General features: G+C 40.4%; 1 protein-coding gene across 2 annotated transcripts in view; it reads left to right on the top strand.

Moving 5' to 3' along the window:
* CALCR (calcitonin receptor) overlaps positions 1-22282 on the top strand; it is a 170575-nt gene that overhangs the window by 98728 nt on the left and 49565 nt on the right. Inside the window, exons 2-4 of one of the 2 annotated variants that reach the window (XM_074849044.1) lie at positions 1469-1556; positions 11517-11670; positions 13922-14032. In XM_074849044.1, coding sequence (XP_074705145.1) covers positions 1485-1556; positions 11517-11670; positions 13922-14032 — 337 coding nt within the window. In that variant the 5' untranslated portion in view covers positions 1469-1484. The remainder of the gene's footprint in view (positions 1-1468; positions 1557-11516; positions 11671-13921; positions 14033-22282) is intronic. The other variant, XM_074849053.1, reaches the window with a different exon arrangement.

The raw sequence follows: 22282 nt of genomic DNA, 5'->3' as shown, positions 1-22282 counted from the left end.
TAATAAGGCTACTCCTTATTAGAGGCAAATCCTTTCAACCCTCTTTTCCATCTCTTTGTGTTGTATGTAATCTCAGTGACACATGACTGCAACTCTCCCATTTGGATCTGGTAGGAGATTACATCCACATGTGCTACACTGAACTGGAAGTGCCACACCTTTATTACATTTGAGATTACATATTTCTGCTTTAGATGAGGTTAGTTACAACTGATCTCATATTTTCCTTCCGCTTTAGAAATGGATGACCTTCCAGATCATTTCAAGATGAGAAAAGCTGTTGCAGTGCTGTTGCAGAGATGAATGTTACACAAGTGATTGTTTTGCTCACTACTTAGTCAAGCAGACTAAACATCCAAGTCCGTGTGCCTTTTTCCCATTAAATTTGTGTCTTTCAGATATGTACGGTGCTCACAGGATTGTTTGCCTGGGTAGAAAACACCTCACTTAGTTTTTAAACTGTCTGAAAAATAAAGATGTGTGAGTGCTCACTGTCTTTCTTACTGTGGCGGAAGGTGATCTATAGGCATGTTGCTCAGCCCATGCACCACTAGTGGTCCATGAGACACCAGAAGGCACTGGGTCTTGACAAAATCCATGTTCCCCACTCTAATGCAGAAGTTCCATTTTTATAAAACCAAAACCGATGTGTTAATGCAAAGAGCTTTGCTTGCTTGAACTCCCACAACTGTGAAGCAATATGATGATGCATGGTGGCCCCTGGATAGTTTTTCCAGAAGGCGAGATGAGTGTTGATTTAGGAAAAAAAAGAAAACCCAAAAGCTGCTGAGCCAGTTCCCTCCAAGCCTGTGGAGTCGTGTTCATGCTCTGCCTCTCCAGTACTTTGTGCAGCTGAAACAGTCATTCTTGATGCCTGAGGGCTGCACTGCCTTGTGTCTATCCACAGTTTAGCCAAGCTGACTGCATTAGGGAGCATGTAATCCCACAGTGGTGTTCCCAGTTTCTCTCTCTTTTCCTGTCACACTTGCTTGTTCACCTAGCTAGAGGTTACCCAACTTCTGGTTTTCTCTAGCCCATAAATATGCCTTTTGAGCTGCCATTATGCTTATCTGTGAACCAGATCTTTCTGGGGTTTTCAGGTTGGTTTTAAAATATCCAGATTATTCATAGGTCTGCAGCCATATGTCTAGGTTAGAAGCAGCTGAATCAGGACAACCAATGTAGCTTCAGCTGGCAAAGACACAAAGCTTAACCCAGATCTGCTGCTGGTGACATAGTAACATGGATCTGTACCCCAGATCAGCTGAACTCACCACCAGAGATCCACAGAGGAGACCAAATTAAAAACATACCGGCCTCCAGTGAAATCAGACATGATCACGTGCAAGGCTGGGGGCGCACACACACAGAGTCCAAAGTCTAGAAAGATGCTCATACACAAAGACAAGGAATTTATCTTGACAGATAAAGTCTAATACTGCTTTTGTTTTTGTTGTTTAATTCCCAGAAGGGTCAGCTGCAACATGTCTCTGCAGGAAGATTCCACAATGAAAACGACAGTCCACACTTGCTTCTTACTGATCATCCTTCTAATTGTAAGTATGAGAAAACTGAACTGCTCATGACACCTGCCAAATTTAAACTTGTGGTGATGTTTAGAAAAATGAGTACTGAGTTATATTTGTTATATTGCACAGGTGGAGGAATGAGTTCCCTTACTGATAAATTTCAAAATAAGGTTAATGAAGTTTCTAAATAAGATATCTCATAAAAGTTTGAACTTGAAACCATTGGGTTTTGGTAAGACAGAACTGCAAGTCAGAAAAAGGTAATGCATGTGATTTTTCATTTCTGTGTTTTACAGGCTACAACATATCAGTGACATGGAAACTTAATCTGTTTGAAAACTCCCTTAACTTTGTTGTGTGAGACTTAGACTGACTTCAGTAATTGTGGATTTTCACTGTTTATAGTTACTCTGCTATTAGGAAAGCAACTGAAATGAAAAATAACACTATAAAGTTCACTGAACAGTATTCAGTTCAAATGGTATTTTCAACTGTTTAATATGAATATAACAGTTTATTCAATGTATGCACCATGGCTGAGTAACTGTTGTCCTAAATATGTAGTAACTTCATTTCTACCTGACTAAATACCTCTCATGTAAGTTGAATGCTTTCTCTTATTTCTGCTTGTGAAACCTGAAATTGTTAGCAATTATCATAAAATAGGAGACATTACAGATTGTCAGAACTGAGACTACTGCCCAGAGCCTCAGTTACAGAACAGTCAGAATATGTCTGAATGATCTTACTGGGAACAAGCACCTCTGTACCTTGGTGTGATATGAGTAACTTGCATGCTGGATGCCACCTTATTCCCCATCTAACTATTTATCTCTGTGTTCCTGAAGAAAACTTTGATTCTTATTCTTCTTGGGTTTTGTTGGTTAGCTCCTCACACCCCTCTGCTTCTCATGTTCTCTTCCAACACCTGAATATGGAACATTTGTGCATGTCCCCCCATCAGCTCCCATCCTTTCTGGCTATAAGTTGTAGAAATGGGGCTAGAAGACATGTTGGGGAACAGTAGAGACTGCTCTCCCTGGTTTGTTGATTGGGTTGTGTCCCTCCTCTTCTCTCAGCCTAGCATAACTTGCCCATGTAGCTGTTTGCCACTTAAATTTATACGGGTAAAACAGAGGGAAGGAAAGCAGACAACAGTAAGAGAATGATGAATAGAAGAAGGTAAAAAGAAAACAATTAAATGAGATCGTGGAGAACCCAGGAGAACAGCAAAGAACACCTACTTTGGTAAAATACTGAATTCATAGTTCGGGATTAGGACCCTCAACCAAAGAAGAGCTGGAGAGCTGGATAAAGAACAAAGGAGAGTTAATGCATTTCTGCTAACTTTGTCTCAAAACAATTTCTCCAGAATAAGTTAATGATCTGAGCAATAATCCCTGTGCTTGGCAGAATTCTTCTGCCTTGAGGTATATTGGAGTATTCTGGTGTTTGTGAGCTTCTGTGGCTGTTCCACATAGCCCTGCAAGAGATGCACGTAGCAATGCACTGGCTGAGAAATCACGCATGGTCAGAGATGTCTCTAACAAAATGGTCTGATAGAGACCAGCTTCCTTCTGGGTTTGAATCCCAGCTGGTCTGCACAGCCCGACAGGGGCCTTGGCAAAAAACAGTGATTCTTCCTGTAACAAGCCAGTGCCAACTGAAGGAGCAGTTCCAGATTATTTTTCTTCCCCAGTCTAGTGACAGGACTGTAAATATTCTGATAACTAAAATTGTCAACAGCATTTCTGAGCATCTGATTCATAGGTCAATGCTGAAGGACTGGGCTGATCCTTGCCCCATTGTCCACAAATCTTTTAAATCTCTCACCCATGATAGCATGTGTGCAATGTTAGTTCTGCACTCATTCCTTCAGTACTCCAGGACTAGGATTTCTTTAAGAAATTCTGCAGTGAGATCTGCATCCCCTTCCTTTTAGATATCTTTGCACCAGAGGGCTCTCCAACTTCCAACCTCAATGGATAACTTAAGCACAAGTTTCCTTACATTTTCACTGTTCCAATCTCTATATTCCTTCCTTCCTTCCCCACCGCAGTGGCCATACTGTGATCTACTTAGACACCTCCTAGATTAATTTATCTTCTAGTAAGGGAGAAGCCACAGTCATAGAAGTAGAACAAGCTTTGTTCCCTTAATGACATTTGCCAGAACACTGCTGTTAGATCAAATATGAAAAATACACGTCATCAGTCATTTTTCCAAAAATTTTCGACCTGTAGCTGATAGAAAATGTTAAATTTTTTGCATTTTATTTGTGGTCTGTAACAAGGAAAGGGTGTCTTTCTTTCTCTTCCAAAAAGACTGTTCCCACTCTGTTGGTTTTTCTAATCACTTCTTGATTCCCAGAGCCATGAACCCCTGGGACTTACATGTCATCCACTGTCTGAGTTTGAGGAAGATATAGTAATTAAAGTGATTTGTGACACAGGGGTGATCTCTCATTCCTGTTCTCTAACCCACCCCCCAAACCATCCTCCAGATCTTTCTTCTTTGATGACTTTGATGGTTTACTGTCATCCTCTCGTCTGTGTCCGGCATTCCCAGCTGGTGACTGCAAGCTGTTGCAAAGCAACACAACCTTTTGAGGTCCTTGCTTTCTCCTCTGGGCTCCAGGCTCTCTGCTTATGCCATTTGTCACACTGTAGGTGCCAGCCCCCTTGCGGTGGTCACCACTATTGAGAAGGGCATGATTTTACCTGAAATCTCTTTTCTTTGTGTAGCTGTGATTCCCTAACACACTCAGTGTTGGAGCACTCTCTGTTCTGTATACAGTCTCAGTGCTTTGCAGAAGACTTCCTCAGATTCATCCCATATCTCTCCTTGAATGTTTTGTCATAGACCATAGTTACATGGTGTCCATAGACACCCTCTCCCCACAGTCTCCTTTAGACTTGTCACCAAGGAGTTTTGGTACCTTCCAATAGAAGTCATCTCTCTTACATATGTCATTTTTTGCATAGAATGCATAACACTTCACTCTTCTGTGTACAGGTCCATAATAACTCACCTTTGCCAAACAAAAACTAAAGCACCAATTGCTCCAAAACCTTATTTAGAAATAAAACTAACTCCTTATTGTCTTCTTTGATGGCTTCCCTTGCTTTTGGATACATAATAATGCATCACCAGATAGTCCTCTACGATTCAAAGTGAATTCCATTAAATTTAACTGTTCCTTATTTCTTAGTTCACTTTATTCCTGATGCTCTCTAGTTTTTGGTAATTATTGAGAGCCACAGAATGTAACTGAGATCTGTTTCCTCAAGTACATGAGCCCCTGTGTACTGGAGCAATTAGTTCATCTCCTCAGTGCACATTTCTTTCCACAAGAAAGATGGAACATCTGCACAGTGTGTCCAGGGGCATCAAACTGCAGAGAATGAGGAGGAGGAAACAAGCTTGGGTCTCTTTCCTGTGTGACCGATCAATTTTGCAGAACGTTGAGAAAAGACAGTTCTATTCTCTGCATGATTTTGTCAAGTAAGAATTGTCATCTAGAGCCTACAAATGGTAGTTTGGTCTTATCCTGTAAATGAGGATTGTTGGAGTAGTTCTCACATATTCCAATTTTGTTGTCCTGACAAACCACAAAGTGCACAGAAAGGACAAAATGGATGGTCCAGCTGAAGACCACACTATCATTCAATTAGGTCCATTAGACCAAGATTGTATTTTAAAGTAAGTTCATTTTGAGTAAAAAACAAATTGTACAAGTTCATTAAGTTCAAATCTGTCAAATTGTTACCAAGCTTCAGTCCCTAAGCTATACAGAGTCTGGTACATTGTGTCAGCTCCTGAAAGGCCTGTGAATAATTCCCATTCACAAAACATGGAAAATTAAGTACGTGAAAGCCTAAATGTAATTTCTGGTAACTGCACAAACTGGTGTGTTTTGAAACACAGTTGCAATAGTGCAAGTCTCCAGAAGCCTATTAGTAAAATGTTTGCCACTATGATGAGGGCACTGCTCATGGTGTACCTATTTCATCGTCGCAGCTGGGAATGTAATATGCACTGGTGGGGCAGTGTGGTCATGTGCCCCCGGGGCTCCTGCCACCTGACCAGCTCAGTGGTTCTCACCATGAGTCTCTAAAACCCGTGTTCGTGTGGGTACTGTAAGCACAAACCTTTTCCTGCTCAGACAGCGGCTCTTCCAGCATCTGGTCCAGAGCAGGTCCCACCCTTTGGTGGGCCAGAAGAGCTGCTGAAGATCTGTCACATCCTCCTTCGGCATGCTTCATCAGAGACTTGCTTGCTGTCTGGTATCACTGGAAGCTCAGGGGATTCACCATCCTCGGATGATGAGATCCCCCAGGGTCTCATTACCTGAGACCATGGCTTTGAAAGCTGTTGGTCTGTAGTGCACATTTCCCTTTGTAACTATGGGTTGCTTCAAGCTGCAAGGAAGTGGACTTGCAAGTTCTGGAGCCCTTCTCACACGAGGAAAACTCAGGAAAGCAAGCTGTTGCTGATGTAAGGTGGTGAGAATTAGTGTGAGAATTTGAGACTCGAGCTGCTCACAGTTTCCCAAGAGGGAGAGGAATGCGGTATTGTGTTCTATTCACCCAGTCTCAGGGGTGACCAGGACTTTTTGTCTCCATCTTTGCTTTTTAAAAAACCAAGAATGTTGCTATGCAGCTGATTGCCCTAAAGAGGTCTCTCACAAGATGATAATCAGAGCTGCAAGCAAAAACCCATGAAGTAGTCTGCATCAGGTTACTCTGGGAGTAAAGCTTCCTTCTGTGAGCAAATCCTGCTGCAATGGAAAAGAACTGTAAGGTTCATGAGTTGCTTTTCATTAAAAGTGCCTTGTCTTCACCTACTGTAGCTGATAATCTCGTGCTTGTTTAAACAGCTGCCAAAATCTGCAATGTAAGTCACATGGGATCCTACTGTGATTTCCATCCTCCTTAACAGCAATTGAGTATGGGAAAATTTTAACATTCAGTGGCTAAGTAAAACATGTCATGCTGAGGTATTTCCCCAAAGAAATGGTCTGCTGTTTCCTAGCGCATTTGTGATGGATAAGAAATTATTCTTATGTTCACTGAGTACCATGCACTAATGACCTTCCTAAGGCATCAGTCATTTTCTTCCCTGTCCTAACACTAGCAGCTGTGAAAAGTAGTTCAAACATAATCAAAGCATGAGAGGGGCTCTGCAACCAGTCTAAATCATGCTGAGCTCTCGCTCAAAGATACGATGTATTGAAGGACAGGAGTTTAGTGACTCACAAAGTGGTGATTACACATAGCAGTTTTAAAAGATTTGTACCAAATGAATGTTTGAGCTATCGAAATCAATAACAAACACTTAGAGCATCCAGAATTTTAAATATATTTTGACTGAGCTTAACAATAAATGTTGCAAAATTACTGTATTTAGTGGAAGGAGGGAAAAAACAAAAGCAAAGAAAGCTGCAAATACCTTCTTTTCCTAAATGTCATGTATAGTCAACAGTTAGTATACTTCAAGCTCCTTGATGGTGGAAGAAAAATATTTGGGGATGCTTGTTCATCATGTCCAATGTTTTGTGGAAAAAAAAGAAGGAAATTTATGCTTGCTTTATCTGGACTCTGTCTTGCAGAAATGGACACAGTCTTGCACAAGTTAATAGCAGGTGTCTGTCTTACAGAAACCCGGGCACTATTTGTTCATTTCAATATAGTTTAATAATGAAGCCAAATTGCTTTCTCTAGATTCCTTTATCAATTCTAGGTATAAAGTGAACTTCAGCATTCCCAACAGCCTGTTTTTTCTCTTTGTAATGATAATTCATTTTCTTATAACAGTCATTTGTCACGTGGTGGCTTGGTGGTCGTATGTATGACGTCATTTACTTGGACTTTTAGGAGTGACATCATATGTACGGCTGCTAAACTGCTGCATAGGACATCATTTAAACAGTTTTCTTCTGAAGAAATCATACCAGTCATTTTCAGGCTATGAACACATCCTGATTATTAAGTTGTGAATTATTTCTTTCTCTTTAATAAAGAATATTTATAAATGAATGAGGCATTCCTTTATTGTATCAACATCATTTATATTTCCATCTGAAGTAACTGATGGATGGATGGGAAGGGTTTTTAATGTGCAGTAGCGGACTCTGAACATTCAAAATTTGTTCAATACCGTAGATAGTAACCAGGTGAAAATGATTTAATCTTGGCTTTTTTTATGGTGAAAATATGTGTTTTAAAACTTAATTCCTAAAATACCTAGATATAGTAATTAAAAGTAGTAGCAGAGATGATTCCTAACATTAATTGCATGAGAGCACACACACAGACACAGACACACAGAGACTCATGGACATTCCCAGCATCTCCCATTAGCATAATACACAGTAAGCTTTCCCCGCCATGTAGCCACGCCCAAGCTCCTGCTACTCTGATAAGAGAATAATGACCCAGAGATTTCTTTCTGCCCTGTTTGCCCTTTCCTGAGCCCTACAGTAAGAAGCGCAAGAAGACTAAAATGAGTAATAATATCTGACATCACAAACTTTATCAAGATTTTTGTCTGACTGAGCCCCAAGAATATAAGGCTGGATCATCAGTCCACTGGCTGACTTTGGGGAGGCCAGGCTTTAGGCTCGAGTCCTGGAGTGGTGGTGGACGTGTGATTCTCCTACATGCAGTAGAAAACACCAGCATTGCAAACAGAGATGTGACTGCTCAACCTCCAGCAATGCACCAAATTAGTTTTTCATTAGTCTGCTGAAATGGTCATCTGATTTTAAGGTAGAAGAAAATATTGTTCAGACTTCCATGGTCAGCTTTTCAAATCTAGACAAACAGAAGTGAGAAATAGCAATCAAAGGGAAGAGTACCTTTAATGGGCATATCACAGATTAACAATACCAGTAACACACCTACGTATAACCCCTTAATTTGATTTCGCACAGAAGCTATTCAATTACATAAAAAATGCCTGGAAAGATTTTTGTGCAACTAACTTTGAAAATCTGAAAATTGTGTTTGGTAAAAAGGAAAAAAAATAGGTAATTTAAGAGACAGCTGTAATCTAATATTATTATTCCAGTTTTTATCCAAACTTGCTTTAGATTTACTACAGGCCATTAAGTGATTTCTGCTGATGAAGTAATTTCCTCTGAGCTTTAGTGATGCAGTCTCATCCGTATTTTTAATCCCTCTGTGTGAATTCCTGACCCAAATGTGGGCAATCGAAATTTTGCTAGCAATTTCAGATGGGCCATGATTGCTTTGTAAAGAGGCAGTAGAATGGGTATTCCTCCTGGTTACATGCTTAACCCCTTTAAATAATTTTGTGCGCAATCCAAGACATTTATCCCGTCCACCACCCCAGGTACTCTCTGTCTCCAAGTATTAAAATATTCCCATTAACCTGTACCCAACAAGAGCTGACTTCTTCAGGAATTGGATTACACACAGCTGCGTCCCTTACACACCTCAAGTTATGAAACTGACTTTTAAGTGTAAGGTGTCTTTGGTCTCTGAATTGTATCTTACCCCCCAAAATCATCATCCCTAGTTACAAACTGTTACATCTTCACCAGTTAAAAGATGTAAATAAACCATTCATTTTCTGACAGCATATCTTACTTTTGATTTCAGCTTATATGTTTCTGTATTATGCAATCTTCTGGAAATGGTCTGTCCTTTTAAAAATGGTGTGTAAAAGAGGCTCCAAAAGAAGTTAGAATCGGGGAAAGATGTTCACTGAACAATTTCTACAGTTTCTATCTGTGTAGCTGGCACTTGCCAATTGTTTCATATCTGTGTTGTGCTTTATTCTGTACACATAAAGCAAATGAAACTGCAACACTATTTATGGCCAGCAACACCAGTCTTTCTGGTCTCTGTCAGTGTGAAATGATTTTGATATGTTTGGTCAAACAGATGTGAAGAACAGATCATCTCCTTTCGAGAAGAAAACAAAACTAAAATAAAAGCATTGTTCCAGGGCAGGGAAAATTGGTGATGTTTTCTAAGCATAATCAGATGGTTATGGTTTCAAAATGTGCATGTGTTCTCAAACTGGCCCAGAATAACAGAGGCATTGTCGAGAACAGAGGCGATGCAATGGAATTCACCCTATCTTTCATTTATGATACTGTTATTCCTCTTTTGAATGCAAACAGATTGGAGTTATTATTCAAAATAAGAATGGAAAAAATAAGCGTGGTGTATGAATCACTTCAGAGAAGTACCGAAGCCTGTGGCCATACCTGAAGGGCTAAGAGGGACCTGAGGTTGTCTGAAGAACCTCATCTGCATTTTCCTACACTACATACTGGATTTATGATATTGCTTGGTTGGTTTTTAAATGATCCTTATGGACTCCATCTACTCCCTTTAATCTTTTCATAAGTGAGGGATCTGTGATGTTTGGTTTTCATTCTGTATTTCCTGTTCTGCCTTTCTAGATGCTTAATTTTTCACTTGGATGGCCAGATGAAATGTTCCAAATGGCTTCACTGTCTAAGTATATCTTTGTGCATGTGTGTGTGTGTGTATACATACACATAAAATTTATATAAAATTATTTCTGCCAGAAAATATCTTCCTTCTTATTCTTTCCATTTTATTTCAACTGCCTTCACTGTCCTCCAGTCTTCAGATAGTAGCTGTGTACAGTTGAAAATTAAAATGTTTGTATCAAAAGAGATTAGATTAAGAAAAAATAATTGATTAGGTGTAAGAGTATAAAAAGATTAAACTGAGATGGTTTGGCACAGAAGTATCAGGATAAAGCAATGACTTTTTTTTTTTTTAACTAAGTCCAACATACTGTGGTTTTGCTGTGTATTTTACCAAGGTGTTTTAATTGTGCAAATGGGAAAAAAATAATGTATTAATGAGATACAACTGCTTGTGATACATGATAAAAAAATTTCAAACCTATCATGTTTTCAGTGTGAACAACTACAAATGCTTGCTTAAAGATCTGTTTACTAGGTTTTGCTGCTAAAAACATCAAGTTTATGTGTTTATAAGAGTCCTAAGTTTTGAAGCAGCCTGTAAATGACTCTGTATGTGTTTGTGATGGCTTTAGTATGGTTTAGTACAGGGAAAAATAGAGGGTCATCAAAGAAAGTGCTACAGCAGCATTGCTTTTTCTTGGGGAGGCAGAGGAACTAATCCTTTCCTATCACCTTCACGCAGAGAAGTGATCTGATGATACAGGATTAAGGCAGAACAGAGTTAACTAAAGCTCCACGGTCTTATTTCGACCCTGGCTCACAGGCCTGGGCTGTGCAACAGAGGGAGGGAGGGATGGATGGGTGGGTGGGTGGATGGATAAATGGATGGATGAAAAAAAAAGATAGCTGACCTCCCTACCTGAGATTTTTGCCTTCCAGAGGCAACGACCCTTCCCTTTGCCCTGCAGGCAGCTGGGAGTGGGAGAAGTCGGAAGATGCCACTTGATCAAAGAAAAACTTGCTATTCAGACTCTTAAATGTAGAGACACTTTGCTTAGGTACTTAACTAGGAGCTAAGTCCAGGTAGTGAAGTTTAAACTCTCTGCCCTGTGTTTCTATGACCTTAACAGTTGAAGGAGCTCAAATCAGGTGACATTAAACATGGAATAATCTGTGGCACTGAGATACTTTGGGCAGTCTGGCGAGAAATCAGCACAAGTGGGCAGAAATAAATGGGTGTAACTTTGGGCATATACAAATTTTTTTGCAGATAGCTAAGCTAAATGAAAAGCATTTGAAGACTTTATCAAGTAGTTAATGGTCCTCTGTTTTGCCAAGAAAAAGAGCTTGGTTAAAATCCTGAGTTTATGGTGAGGTAAAGTAGTAAAAACACAGCATTTACTTTGCAAGCAGTAGAAGGCCTGTCATAATGCTAAACACATTTGCAAATAAAAAGCCTTTGAAGCATATATAATAGAGGTTTCTGATCCTCACTTTTTATTTTATCCCCCTAGTTTATTCACTTATACTAACAGTTTTTCCTTTCTGTACAGAGAATGGTTCCAAGTCTTTCTTCTACTGTAAATTATACTGACCCTACATTAGAGCCTGTAGTAACTGAAAATTCAGTCATACGACAGAAGATAATAGATTCACAGTTCAAATGCTATGAGAGGATGAACAGAGCTCCTCCGTATAGGAAAAAAGGTAAAAAAGTTTTTTAAGAAATCCGCTTGTCTATTACCATGCTTGCTTATATCACTATAAACTTTTTCTTCTGCACAGTCTTCCTCGGGGTGCAATTTCCTTCAGGTAAGCAGTAGTCAAATTCCCACTAACTTAGCATCCTCTTAAGTGCTGAGAAAGAAAAAAGCCTGGAACAAGCCCAGGGAATAAACAGCTCTTCCCGCCCATGCAGACAGTACCCCTGTCACCTACATTTCTGGCTCAGTGCTTTGCCGCTTGAATGTCTCTTGTTCTTGCTTATGGAATGACATTGTCCAGAACCTTTCAGCAAGCTCACACAAAGAACCAATTGTCAACAGTGTTCTCTTGAATAGAAATGTGATTCTGTTTGCTTTGCTCACTGTTTCGTTCTTCTGTCATTTTTGTATTGATTGATAGCTGCCATGCTCTGTACCAACACAGATGTGCCAGGTATTCCATATTCAGCAGTAACACTAGCAAAAAGAGGTTTATAAAGCACTGAGGATGCATCTTTATCGAATATGAGGCACATACTAAGATTAATAGAAAGGGAAATGGCAAATAATAGTGGTACTACAATGTGTGTGTGTATATATTTATGGATGTATGTGTGCATATATATCCTGTTACTTACCTTGAAAGACACATTCCACAATGTATAGATCAACATCAATGATTTTTATTTTTTTTTATCAGGCAAGGCAAAGGATTTAAATGTAGAAATTCCTACCAACCCCATTCTGCAGTGTCTTTCAGACACAAACTCAAGTTGCAAATATTTTCTACTCTTCTTTTTCTTTGGTATTACAAAGTGATTCCTAAAAGTCTTTCAGATACATCTCAAAGCTAGAAAACATGGGAATGCCTGAAGATAACAAACTGCTGATACAGTGGTTGGTTAATTAAGTGAAGAAGTAGCATTAGCACATTTAACTTGACAATGGAAAAATAGAAGTGCATAGATTCTTAGCTAATTAAGAAAATGTGTTCATAAAAATATCTTTTTTGCTAGGCATCTAATTGGGAAAAAATTAATTTGGAATGGTTTATGCTTTCAATTTGTAATCCACCACTATTTTGACTTAAAACCAATTATTGGTGCAAATTTGAACAATTCAGATGTCTTTTTACAGCTTTCTTGCATCAGTAAGAAATCTTAACTGTGAATAATTTCAAAAACACCAGAAGCAATTAGCTGCCCACATTTTATTAACTTTCAATGGTTATTAGGTGCCTTCCACATGATTCTTTCAAAAACAACCTACATGGTTATAACAGTAATTCTGAAACTCCCTTTGGACCAGAGCAAAAAAAGGCAAGATGTATCTTCTCACTGTATTTCCCTTTAACCTGATGGTCATGATGATAAATATATTTTCCCCAACACAAACTGATTTTTAATGGAAAATAACTAAGAAATACAGGGGTTTTTTAATGTGTTACTTGAATAAATCCACAATAAGACAGAAAATTGTGTTACAGCAAGCAGTCTTATAACACAGTCTCTGTGGACCATAGTATGTAACATCTCTGTAGTGGGAATCAAGAATGAGCTGTGTTCTGCCTCCCTAGCATGGCTGCCATTTCTGGAGTTCAGAAGAGTCCTTGTAGGGGACACAGCTTCCACAGTGCTACCTTCCCAGAAGGAGCATGATGAGGACAGGATCACAGCATGCCTACACAGACAACCATCAGCAGGCAGAATTAGCCTCTTACAGATAGGTCTTTCACCTTCTTCACTGCATCTGTAATTATGTCACCGATCTCTGGTGTGGAGCAATGCAACAACCCTACAGGGAACTGTCTCTGCCAATGTTGCTTTTAGCTGGGACGTCCCTGTAAGCCCTTCTGACATTTACATTTCAAAGACTTGATTTTTGGTCCTACTGAACAGCAGAAGGTGAAATGAAAAGTGGATGTCTGTAAGGTCTTTGAGTACCACTAGTGTGTGTACACACTTGCAGCTAAGGACGGAAGAAGGATCAAAAATAATTTATACAATCAGACCCTACATTCAAAGTTTGGTTCAACAAGTTTTAAAACATTACTTTCCAGCAAAATGAACACCACTAACATCAGGTCAGCAAAAACAAGTACCTTGTAGCACCTGAATGCCACTCAAAGTGTAGAAGTAACAAGGATTATTTCTAACAAGTCTGCAGATGGCAATATTCCCTGAGAGGCTATAACAGAGCAGGTTCAGAAGTGACTGTGTGTTGAATTAACTACTGCACTCCTCTTAAATGTCCAGGTTTGTTCTGCAACCGAACGTGGGATGGCTGGTTGTGCTGGGATGACACCCCTGCTGGAAGAATCACTGCTCAGAATTGTCCGGATTATTTTCCAGACTTTGATCCAACTGGTACAGTATTTCTTTTTATCATCTTACTCTAAGGAAGTCTTCAGAACATTCATGCTGTTGAGTGGAAGCATGTTTCCAGTGGCATTTTGCAGCATTGTGAAATCTCAGAGAGTCTGGCTGAAATTAAAATAGGTCAAGCTTTTGGGTTTTTTAATTTATATGTTTTCATTTGTAAAATATTTTATATTTATTTATGTAAATATTACCCATGGATTTATGGAACCTAGTTTATGAATATATTAACTACTTAGTTATAATATCAAAACATTTTTAGCACCTCATTCTAAGTTTTTATAATGAAGAGAAAATGCTTATGTGCATAAAATATGTATCAACATGTTCTTTGTTCAGTTTTTATTGGAAAATATCATTTTATGGAAGCAGATGAACAGAAATAATGTTCTTTCAGTCTCCAAGTTTCAGTTGTTCATTGAATTCTTCATACAAATATTAGCAGCCATGCAGACTAAGAGAAGTAATTCAAGAACATTTAAAAGAACAAATGAAAAGAAAAACCAAGGACAGAAATATTAGGAAATATTAGACACAAGTATAACTCCACAAAGAGTATTGTTTGAAGAAAGACACACTTGTGTGTTCCACGCTCAGGACATGTTGCTTGTAGGCGGTGCTTGATGCCACAGTGTGCTAAATCCAGCATAGACACAGTGTACCAATTGCAGTTAAAAACTATGAAACTAAACATTTGGGGAGGAGGGTATATAAATCTAAAAATTTTCAACAAGGTTAAACCAAAATGTATGTGCCCAACTGGAAAGTAAGGAAACAGACTATTGCATAGCTGTGAATTAATTATCCAGTACCATTAGCTAAAACTGTTCATTTTGTTGAGCTTGTTACCTGTTTAGAAATAGAGGAGTTTTCAGGTTGGCTCAGACCCAGTATGCATTTTGCTGAATCCCATTTACAGTAGCAGCCAGATTGACTGATATTTCTGTTCTTTATAAATCAAGCTATTCATGATTAGAGTATTCACCCAGCAAGCGGGAAACTTCTGGTGTCAGCCCCAGTATGAGGGGATTCAAATCTGCATCCCAGCTTTGATGGAGGAACCTCCCCCTTTCCAGTGGAAGTAGGCATTGGGCAGAATGGATTGCAGAATTTGTGTGCCTGGGAAGTGAGCTTACGTGGCACTGTGACTGTCCATCTCTTGTGAGAATACTCTGAGACCTACCCCACAAATCTTTACAGCAGTTTACATCCCTGAGACACCCAACAGGCACTGAATCACAAAGTTTTGTCTTTTGTGACCTCCTTTTGCTTTCTGACACATTTAGTCTTGACGCCTTTTCTGTACAGTGTCATAGTTTTCAAGGAGAAGTCTTGCAGCAGGGCCATGCTCATGGCTATTCATTGGAGCACCTGGGGGGAAATAGGCTGAGAAGCTGAGACCCTCAACTGGAGGGGTACCTTTGACCTAGGTCTCCCTCTCCATGGGCAACTGCTTCAACCATTAGGCTACTTGCACAAAAGATACCAGAAGAGCATTTTAACAGAATTGGCCAAACTTGGTTCAGTTCCCAGACAGAAATGCCCACATTCAGGAGAGAACTTGAGGCTCTGGATCCTGAGATAACTCAAGCCTTTTCCTACATGCATGTTAGAGGTGCCTCTTGGATGGGGTCTGAACCTTTCACTTCAGCCCCCGTTTTGTTCGTGATAATAGGACAATTTACTACAAGGCTTCTACTTTCCCTGCTTCCATGGTTTTCATAGAAAAAAAAATTGTGGCACTAACAGTCCTAGTTTATGTATACTCCATGCGCTGATGAGCTAATACCTGCAAAAGGTGGTGTTGGGCAGTGCTGTGATTACAAAAGTCTCCCCACAACTCAAGGTCCTCATCCCTCAGTGCATGGGAGTGATTACAGAGCCACTCTCCTGCTTGCTTCCAAACCACCTATTCCCAGCTTTTCCACTTGCCCACTTGTCTTCAGTGGCTTGTTCTGAACTGATTGCTCCGCTAAGTAACACTTGAAGCTATCCATGAAGAAGCATCTCGTTCCACTTATAAATTCTTATTAACGCCAAGGTCTGTGGCTCATACAGCTGTTTGCAGATCACTCCTTGATGTACAGATGCATGCTGCATAGCCTGGCCCAAAGTGTGTGTGTACTGCGATTACTCTTTCTGTCATGCTTTAAACAGATTTGAGAATTTTTTAGTACTCCTGTTCTCTGTACATAACCATAGGAGGAAAAGTCTCCCCCAGTATTTAATTTCTCTCTGTTCTCTCTCCTGTCCTGTTTAGCAACAATACCTGTGGTCTTCTGGACTCAGTATTTTCCCCTGGCACATCTCGCTTCTCTTTGTCAGCACCTCTGTCAGCCTCTTTGCCTTCATCCCAGTCAGTCAACACTGTTTCCCTGGCTTGACAGCAGCTCAGCAGCTCCTGGTTGAGCCAGAGCCACTTTCCTAGAGTAGCTGTTGAGTAACCCAGCACATATTACTGCTGCAGCATCAAACCAGCGGGTAACCAGCCTTTGCTTTAGAGATGGCTGATTGTCACACGGGGACTTAATAAAGGAGGAGGGAGACAAGAAGTCATGGGGGTGACTAGAAGTCTTTCAACTGCTAATGGAAGTGGCTGCCACTTACAGGTGGTCAAAAGCACAGGTTCAGCTGTCCTGAGAAGTCTGTCAGGTTTTGTGTCACAAATCATTATTTCCTTTGGTAACTTATGCCTGTTAAGCAAAATAAAGCTAGATTTTCTGCTGAGAAACAGAAAATTCATCCTAAAGAACAATGATTTTACAAGATGAAAACTGCAATGCCTGTCAGATTTCCTTCCCATTAAGTCTTCATGATATCAAACCACCTCAGCATGCATTTTAGGCATGCAAGTAACTCCATGGACTTCTGAAACAAGGATTTCATGCTGTGCTGCTTTGGACTGCACTGAGATCTGCAGAACCACTGTGTATCAGCTCACTGATGGCTAAGCTACTTTCATTTAAGGCCATGTATAGCTTTGAGTCCTGGAATAAAATGATGTCGTTCAGCTTTCTTTTTGTGCTTTGATACTTACTTCATTTGTAACTGGAAAAGTGAAACATAATCTGGCAACATAAGGTCGGATCCTCCTCCCATCTGCACCTGTGGGTGCTGTATACCAGTTCTCTATATCTGAACCCCCAACAACATTCAGCATCAATGCCAAGAACAAATTGCTAGAGTATGTTAGAAAGTAAATAATGACAAATCATATTCTGGAGAAAAGGACCCAGAAGGAAAATGATGGAGAACATGCTCAGTGCTCCATTCATTTTGTGTTTGGCAGCTTCACAACTAACTACTAGATGTAGTCCCACTTATTTCACTGAATTTACATCAGTTCTTACTAGATAGGAATCTGTGTTCTCAAAGAAGGAACACTGTGATAATCTAGTCTGTTCAGTTACCTAGGGCTTCCCACACTTCTTTCCCCACCTGAGGAAGCTCTATCCTGTGAAAGGAAATTAGTATCTTAAAGCTAACAGACAAACAGAAACCCCTCTTTACAAGCTGTGACAACTTTGTCCTTTTCAATAAACAACTGTTGCCTCTTGTAGCAGTCTCTTTCTCACAATGACCATCACACGTAATGTGATAATGCATAAAACAAAATCAATTTGTCTGGAAAACATACCGAGACCTACTGCTTTAACTCCAGTGACAGCAGGAGATTCATTGTCTCATCCACTCCTGACTGTGAAGCTCTGAACAGAGCTGAGTTTTATACTCCCCTATTCAGACAACATGTACAGTTTCTCTTGATTTGTATTTTATATTCATCATTTATCCATGTTAATCTTTGGTGTAATCCCTTTGTTCCAGGTCACACTGAAATTTTTAGGAATTGAATTTGATAGGAATGTAGTATGTAATTCATGCTGGTAATGTTCTTGCTAATAAAAAAAGGAAAATATATTGTGGCTGTAACAGCCTTCTAGCAAGGCAGATTTACTGGGGGCAGCAGGAGGAGCAGAGCATTGCCCTGTGCTGTGCACAGGCTGTTGGGTTTGTGACAGGAGAGTGTTATATTACCCACCTCACTCCCTGCATGGTGCGTTTGGTCAGGATTAATTTGGTGCAGTCACATATAGCAATGGAGCTGAATGTGCAAGTTGCGCAGTGGCAGTCGTACCTTTTAGTTTCATTTTCTCTCCCTTTCCTCTTTGGCAAAGAGTAGTGGTTAAGATTAGTAGCCACCCCAGCAGGGAGCAAGCCCTGCCCAACTTTGTGATCCAAGGCTGTATTTAGCAAAACTCTACTCAGTTCTTCACTTCATTGCATTTCTGTCTTTGGTTCCATTTTGTAAACCAGTTACTTAGAACTCTTCATGTGGCTCTAAGAGCAAAGTTTCTAGAAGTGCAATTTGGAAACAGATCCATATGTATCCATAAGCAATTACCTCAAATAATGCTTAATGTGTTGTTAACTTTCACAACTGAGAAGCAGGGAAGTACAGCCTTGCCTTCCTGCTCTGACACTGACTAGAGGGATTGAGGTCCCCTTGCTCTGGAGTGTGGATCACAGCAGCTGAGGGGGCAGAGACACAGCAGTATTTGTGTCCTCTGCACCTCTCTTCTTGTGCCATACTGCTGTCTCTGAATTGCTTTGTCTTTCTTACAAAATACCTTTAGAGAAATAAGGATAAATGCTCCATGCAGGAGAAGGGGGAACAGATTGAGTAGCTCTTGCAGACCCTTTTGAATTTACCAGCTGTGATGCCTATGATCACCAGGGACTGGATTTGAGGGACACAGGCTCACCCTTCTCACAGCTGGCAAAATGCACAAAGCTGAGTAGGTTGCCAAGCTGACAAGAGCAGTCATTGCAGATGAGAAACCAGAGAGAGAGAGAGAGAGAGAGAGACCTTCTGGTTGCAGCAGCAGGTGCGGTTCCTTCTACCCCCCTGGCTCCTGACAGGCAGGGAGACCACTTCCTCAGGCATCCCCTAATTCACCTCCCCAACTGTGGTCTCCCCTCCTGAGTACACAGTCCATCATGTGCTCTTTCCCACTCAGCACTGTGCCTCGGCAGGGTGATGTGCCTGCGGGCTGCAAGCAAGGAGCAGCATCTCAGTGGGCCTGGGGACCTGCTGGAGCACCCTGAGCAGTGTACAGACGACTGGGCTTGGGAGATCCCTTCTTCTGCTGCCACAAAATCCAAATTTCCTGACCCTGGCAAAGAAACCCAGCTCTGGATTTCTGTTGGTCCATTTTCGTGTCTTGAAGTGATTATCATTTAGACAGTGATAAATAAAGCAAATCTGAACACTTTGTCCAACTTATTCTTTTCCCCCTACTGTTCTGTGTATTTCTGTCCTGCTTCTTAGCAAGCTTGACAGTTGTATTTTAAAAATCAATTCTTATCCCCCCAGATACAGATTCCAGTTCTGCTGACTGAGGCATTCTGATGATAGTGAGAATTCTTCACTTATTAAAACACTAGAATTGAAGTTTTCTAGGGTCTCCATTGCATTATATTGCTTACATCAGCAATTGATACATCAGCAATTCCCTCATCTGCAAAACTAAGCACTACACACACAGGTCTGTCCAAACAATGGCAAAGAATCCAGTGTCTGGTATGTGCTGAGCATGCACTGCAACAGAGGAAAACTTCTTTCTACTTCCAGCTTATAACTCAACAATAAATAAAAAAATGGTGTTGACTCTTTTAATGTGTGCTAGCTATAGAGTTGGTCTAATTGTAAAAAAACTGATAGAGCTGTCATGCTTATCCAGAGTTACTGGGTTAAGATATTTGTTACATATAAATGACTGAGTTGTTTTTATGAAAATATAAGAGCACTATTGGTAGCACAAAGAATACCACATGCAAAACTATTACTGACGATAAATCTTTTTGTACACTTCACTACTCCCATGAAACTGACCTTGTGGATGAGATTTCTCTCATCCATTTTTCCCAGACAGTTCTTGAAGTGTCTGTCTTTATAAGCTAACTACAGAGAGCCTGCACAACTGCCTATGAATTGCATAACTTTAAGGGTGCTAAAGTCAGGTGAGATGAATCCCATGCAATGTCACTCTTCCTCTACTTTGAATAATGTGATGCCCAAGTGGTGCCCTATCCAAGCTGATAGGGTACAGACAGAGCCTAAAAAATCAGTGTTTACACAGTATTTGAATAAAAAACCACACAATTCCATTTTGCTGTGCCAGTATTGCCTCACCCATCCTTATACACTTGTGTATTTCTTCAGAGCTTACTAGATTCTGGTTAGCATAAAAACCAACATGTGCCCAGGTTCATAATCCCACACCTGCTACTGGGCCACTGTAGAATAAAGTGCAGTAGAACTGTGGTTGGGTTACAGACTCACAGCTTTATTTCTGTATAAAATCATAGATTTAGAAGAGATGTTTGACCTGTTTGAGTCACTGGGATGGACAGCAGGGAGGCTTATCCCACAGTTCCATACTCTGACAACATCACAGCAAGAATTCTGTGGGCTGTGGCCTCTTCCAGACTAGGATCAGTTGTGTTTGTCTAGCTTCAAGGAAAACTATGAGGCAACGGGTTTGTCTCTAACTTACAGAGGCCACATTAAACTTCAGCAGAGTGCCTACCTAGGCACTAAAGTACAGAGATGATAGATGATATTACCATTATATTCTATAGCATATTAACAAAAGCCATGTATTTTGCAGAGTGCATGAGAGTAGCTACGAAGTTTGTACACTGTGTTCCGTGGTAGTGTAACCATTAATCTTTTATCTATGACTGAAAACTTTTTCCAGCTTTAGATAATATCTGGCAACAAGTACAACAGGAACATTGCTACACAGGCAGTCTGAGATTATCTCCAAGCTGCACCGATGGAAGGCTGAGATAACATGTACTGTTCCTCTTGGTGTTGTTGATACACGTATTGATTTTCAACAAGTCCCCCAAAACAATGGTTTGAAACTCACAGTGATTTCAAAAGTATGCTGTGGAGGATTGTCCTGTTGGGTTTTTTTATGCAATAGCACTATATAAAGTCTATTTTTAGTCAGGGGAAGATAGCTCAATCTGTAGAATCCTTACCTTGCCAGTATGATCAATTGCTTTCCTTAGGGTATATGGAGGGAATATGAATCTTCCAAATTAATAGAATCATTAATTATGGGAGCTGATTAAGAAAAATAAATGCAAATGTGGAACACAAAAAGTGAAGATGTGCATGTTCAAAAGGTAATTGGCTCTGTAAAAGCGTATTAACTGGAAATGCTGATAATATATGTATAAAGCTAATAAAATTATAAAGCTATAATAGGCGAAGGGAGGTCAAACTAGGCTTTTTAGACTATCTAAAAAGTCAGACTTGAAATATTGTGTTTTTCATAAATAATCAGCTGTGTCACTACCTAAGAAAGCATCACATAATTTAAGTTTCTGATCTTATCCTGCCTTTCTTACTTGGGCAAACTTTCCGGTGACTCCCATGTGGCTAATGCTTGAGGGAATGCCAAAGGAACTAGTCCAAAACTTAACAGGTGATTAGGAGTGACTGTCTGCTCTGCAGCACCCAGGGTTTCCCAGGCAGAAATGTGAGCGTGGCTGGGAGGACTGTGGTACAGCACACATCTGCGGCTCCAGGCATCCCTCAGAGCTGTATGGTGCTGAAGCCCCAACCGTCCCCCTGCCACAGTAAAAGGACATGCGTGAAGGAGCACAAGCCTGGAGAGCAATCTGTATGGCAGGGCTTTCGGGAAGGATGCCAGAGCAACCTGCGGCACGGGAACCAGTACCAGAGGCACACGTGGAAAGTTCAAACGCGCATCAGATTAGTTAAACAGAGAACTGTGCAGCCATTTTAAATTCAGCTGGACACCTGGGACCTGTGCCAAAGCGTTTGTGAGGCTGCTTCTCCCAGTGCCTTCATGTTTTGCAGCCTCAGAGGAAAATGAACAGTGCTCCCACTCACCCCTGGCAGGATTTAGCTGGCACAGGGGGCGGGCAGGACTCTTCCACCCCTCTGCATAAGCACAGGGTTGGGGCTGTCACCGTCTCCAGCACCCAGGCTCTGGTTTATACACTGCTTTTCTCTACACTTTTCAATTATTAAAAAAATAATTTAACTACTTATTTCCCTTGATACCTGAAACCCTGCTGCAAGATTCAGTCTGTTAGTGTCTGTGTATGGATAACAACATGTCCTAGTGAGTGTCAGGTTTGAAGACAAAAAGTTAGATTTGCATGCTAGCCAGTGGGCACATTCATTTTCCAACATCA

The sequence above is a fragment of the Strix aluco genome, chromosome 1, assembly GCF_031877795.1.
Source record: "Strix aluco isolate bStrAlu1 chromosome 1, bStrAlu1.hap1, whole genome shotgun sequence".
NCBI lineage: Eukaryota > Metazoa > Chordata > Aves > Strigiformes > Strigidae > Strix > Strix aluco.
Note: the sequence above shows the minus strand (reverse complement) of the source record. Positions and strands in the feature narration are given on the sequence as shown.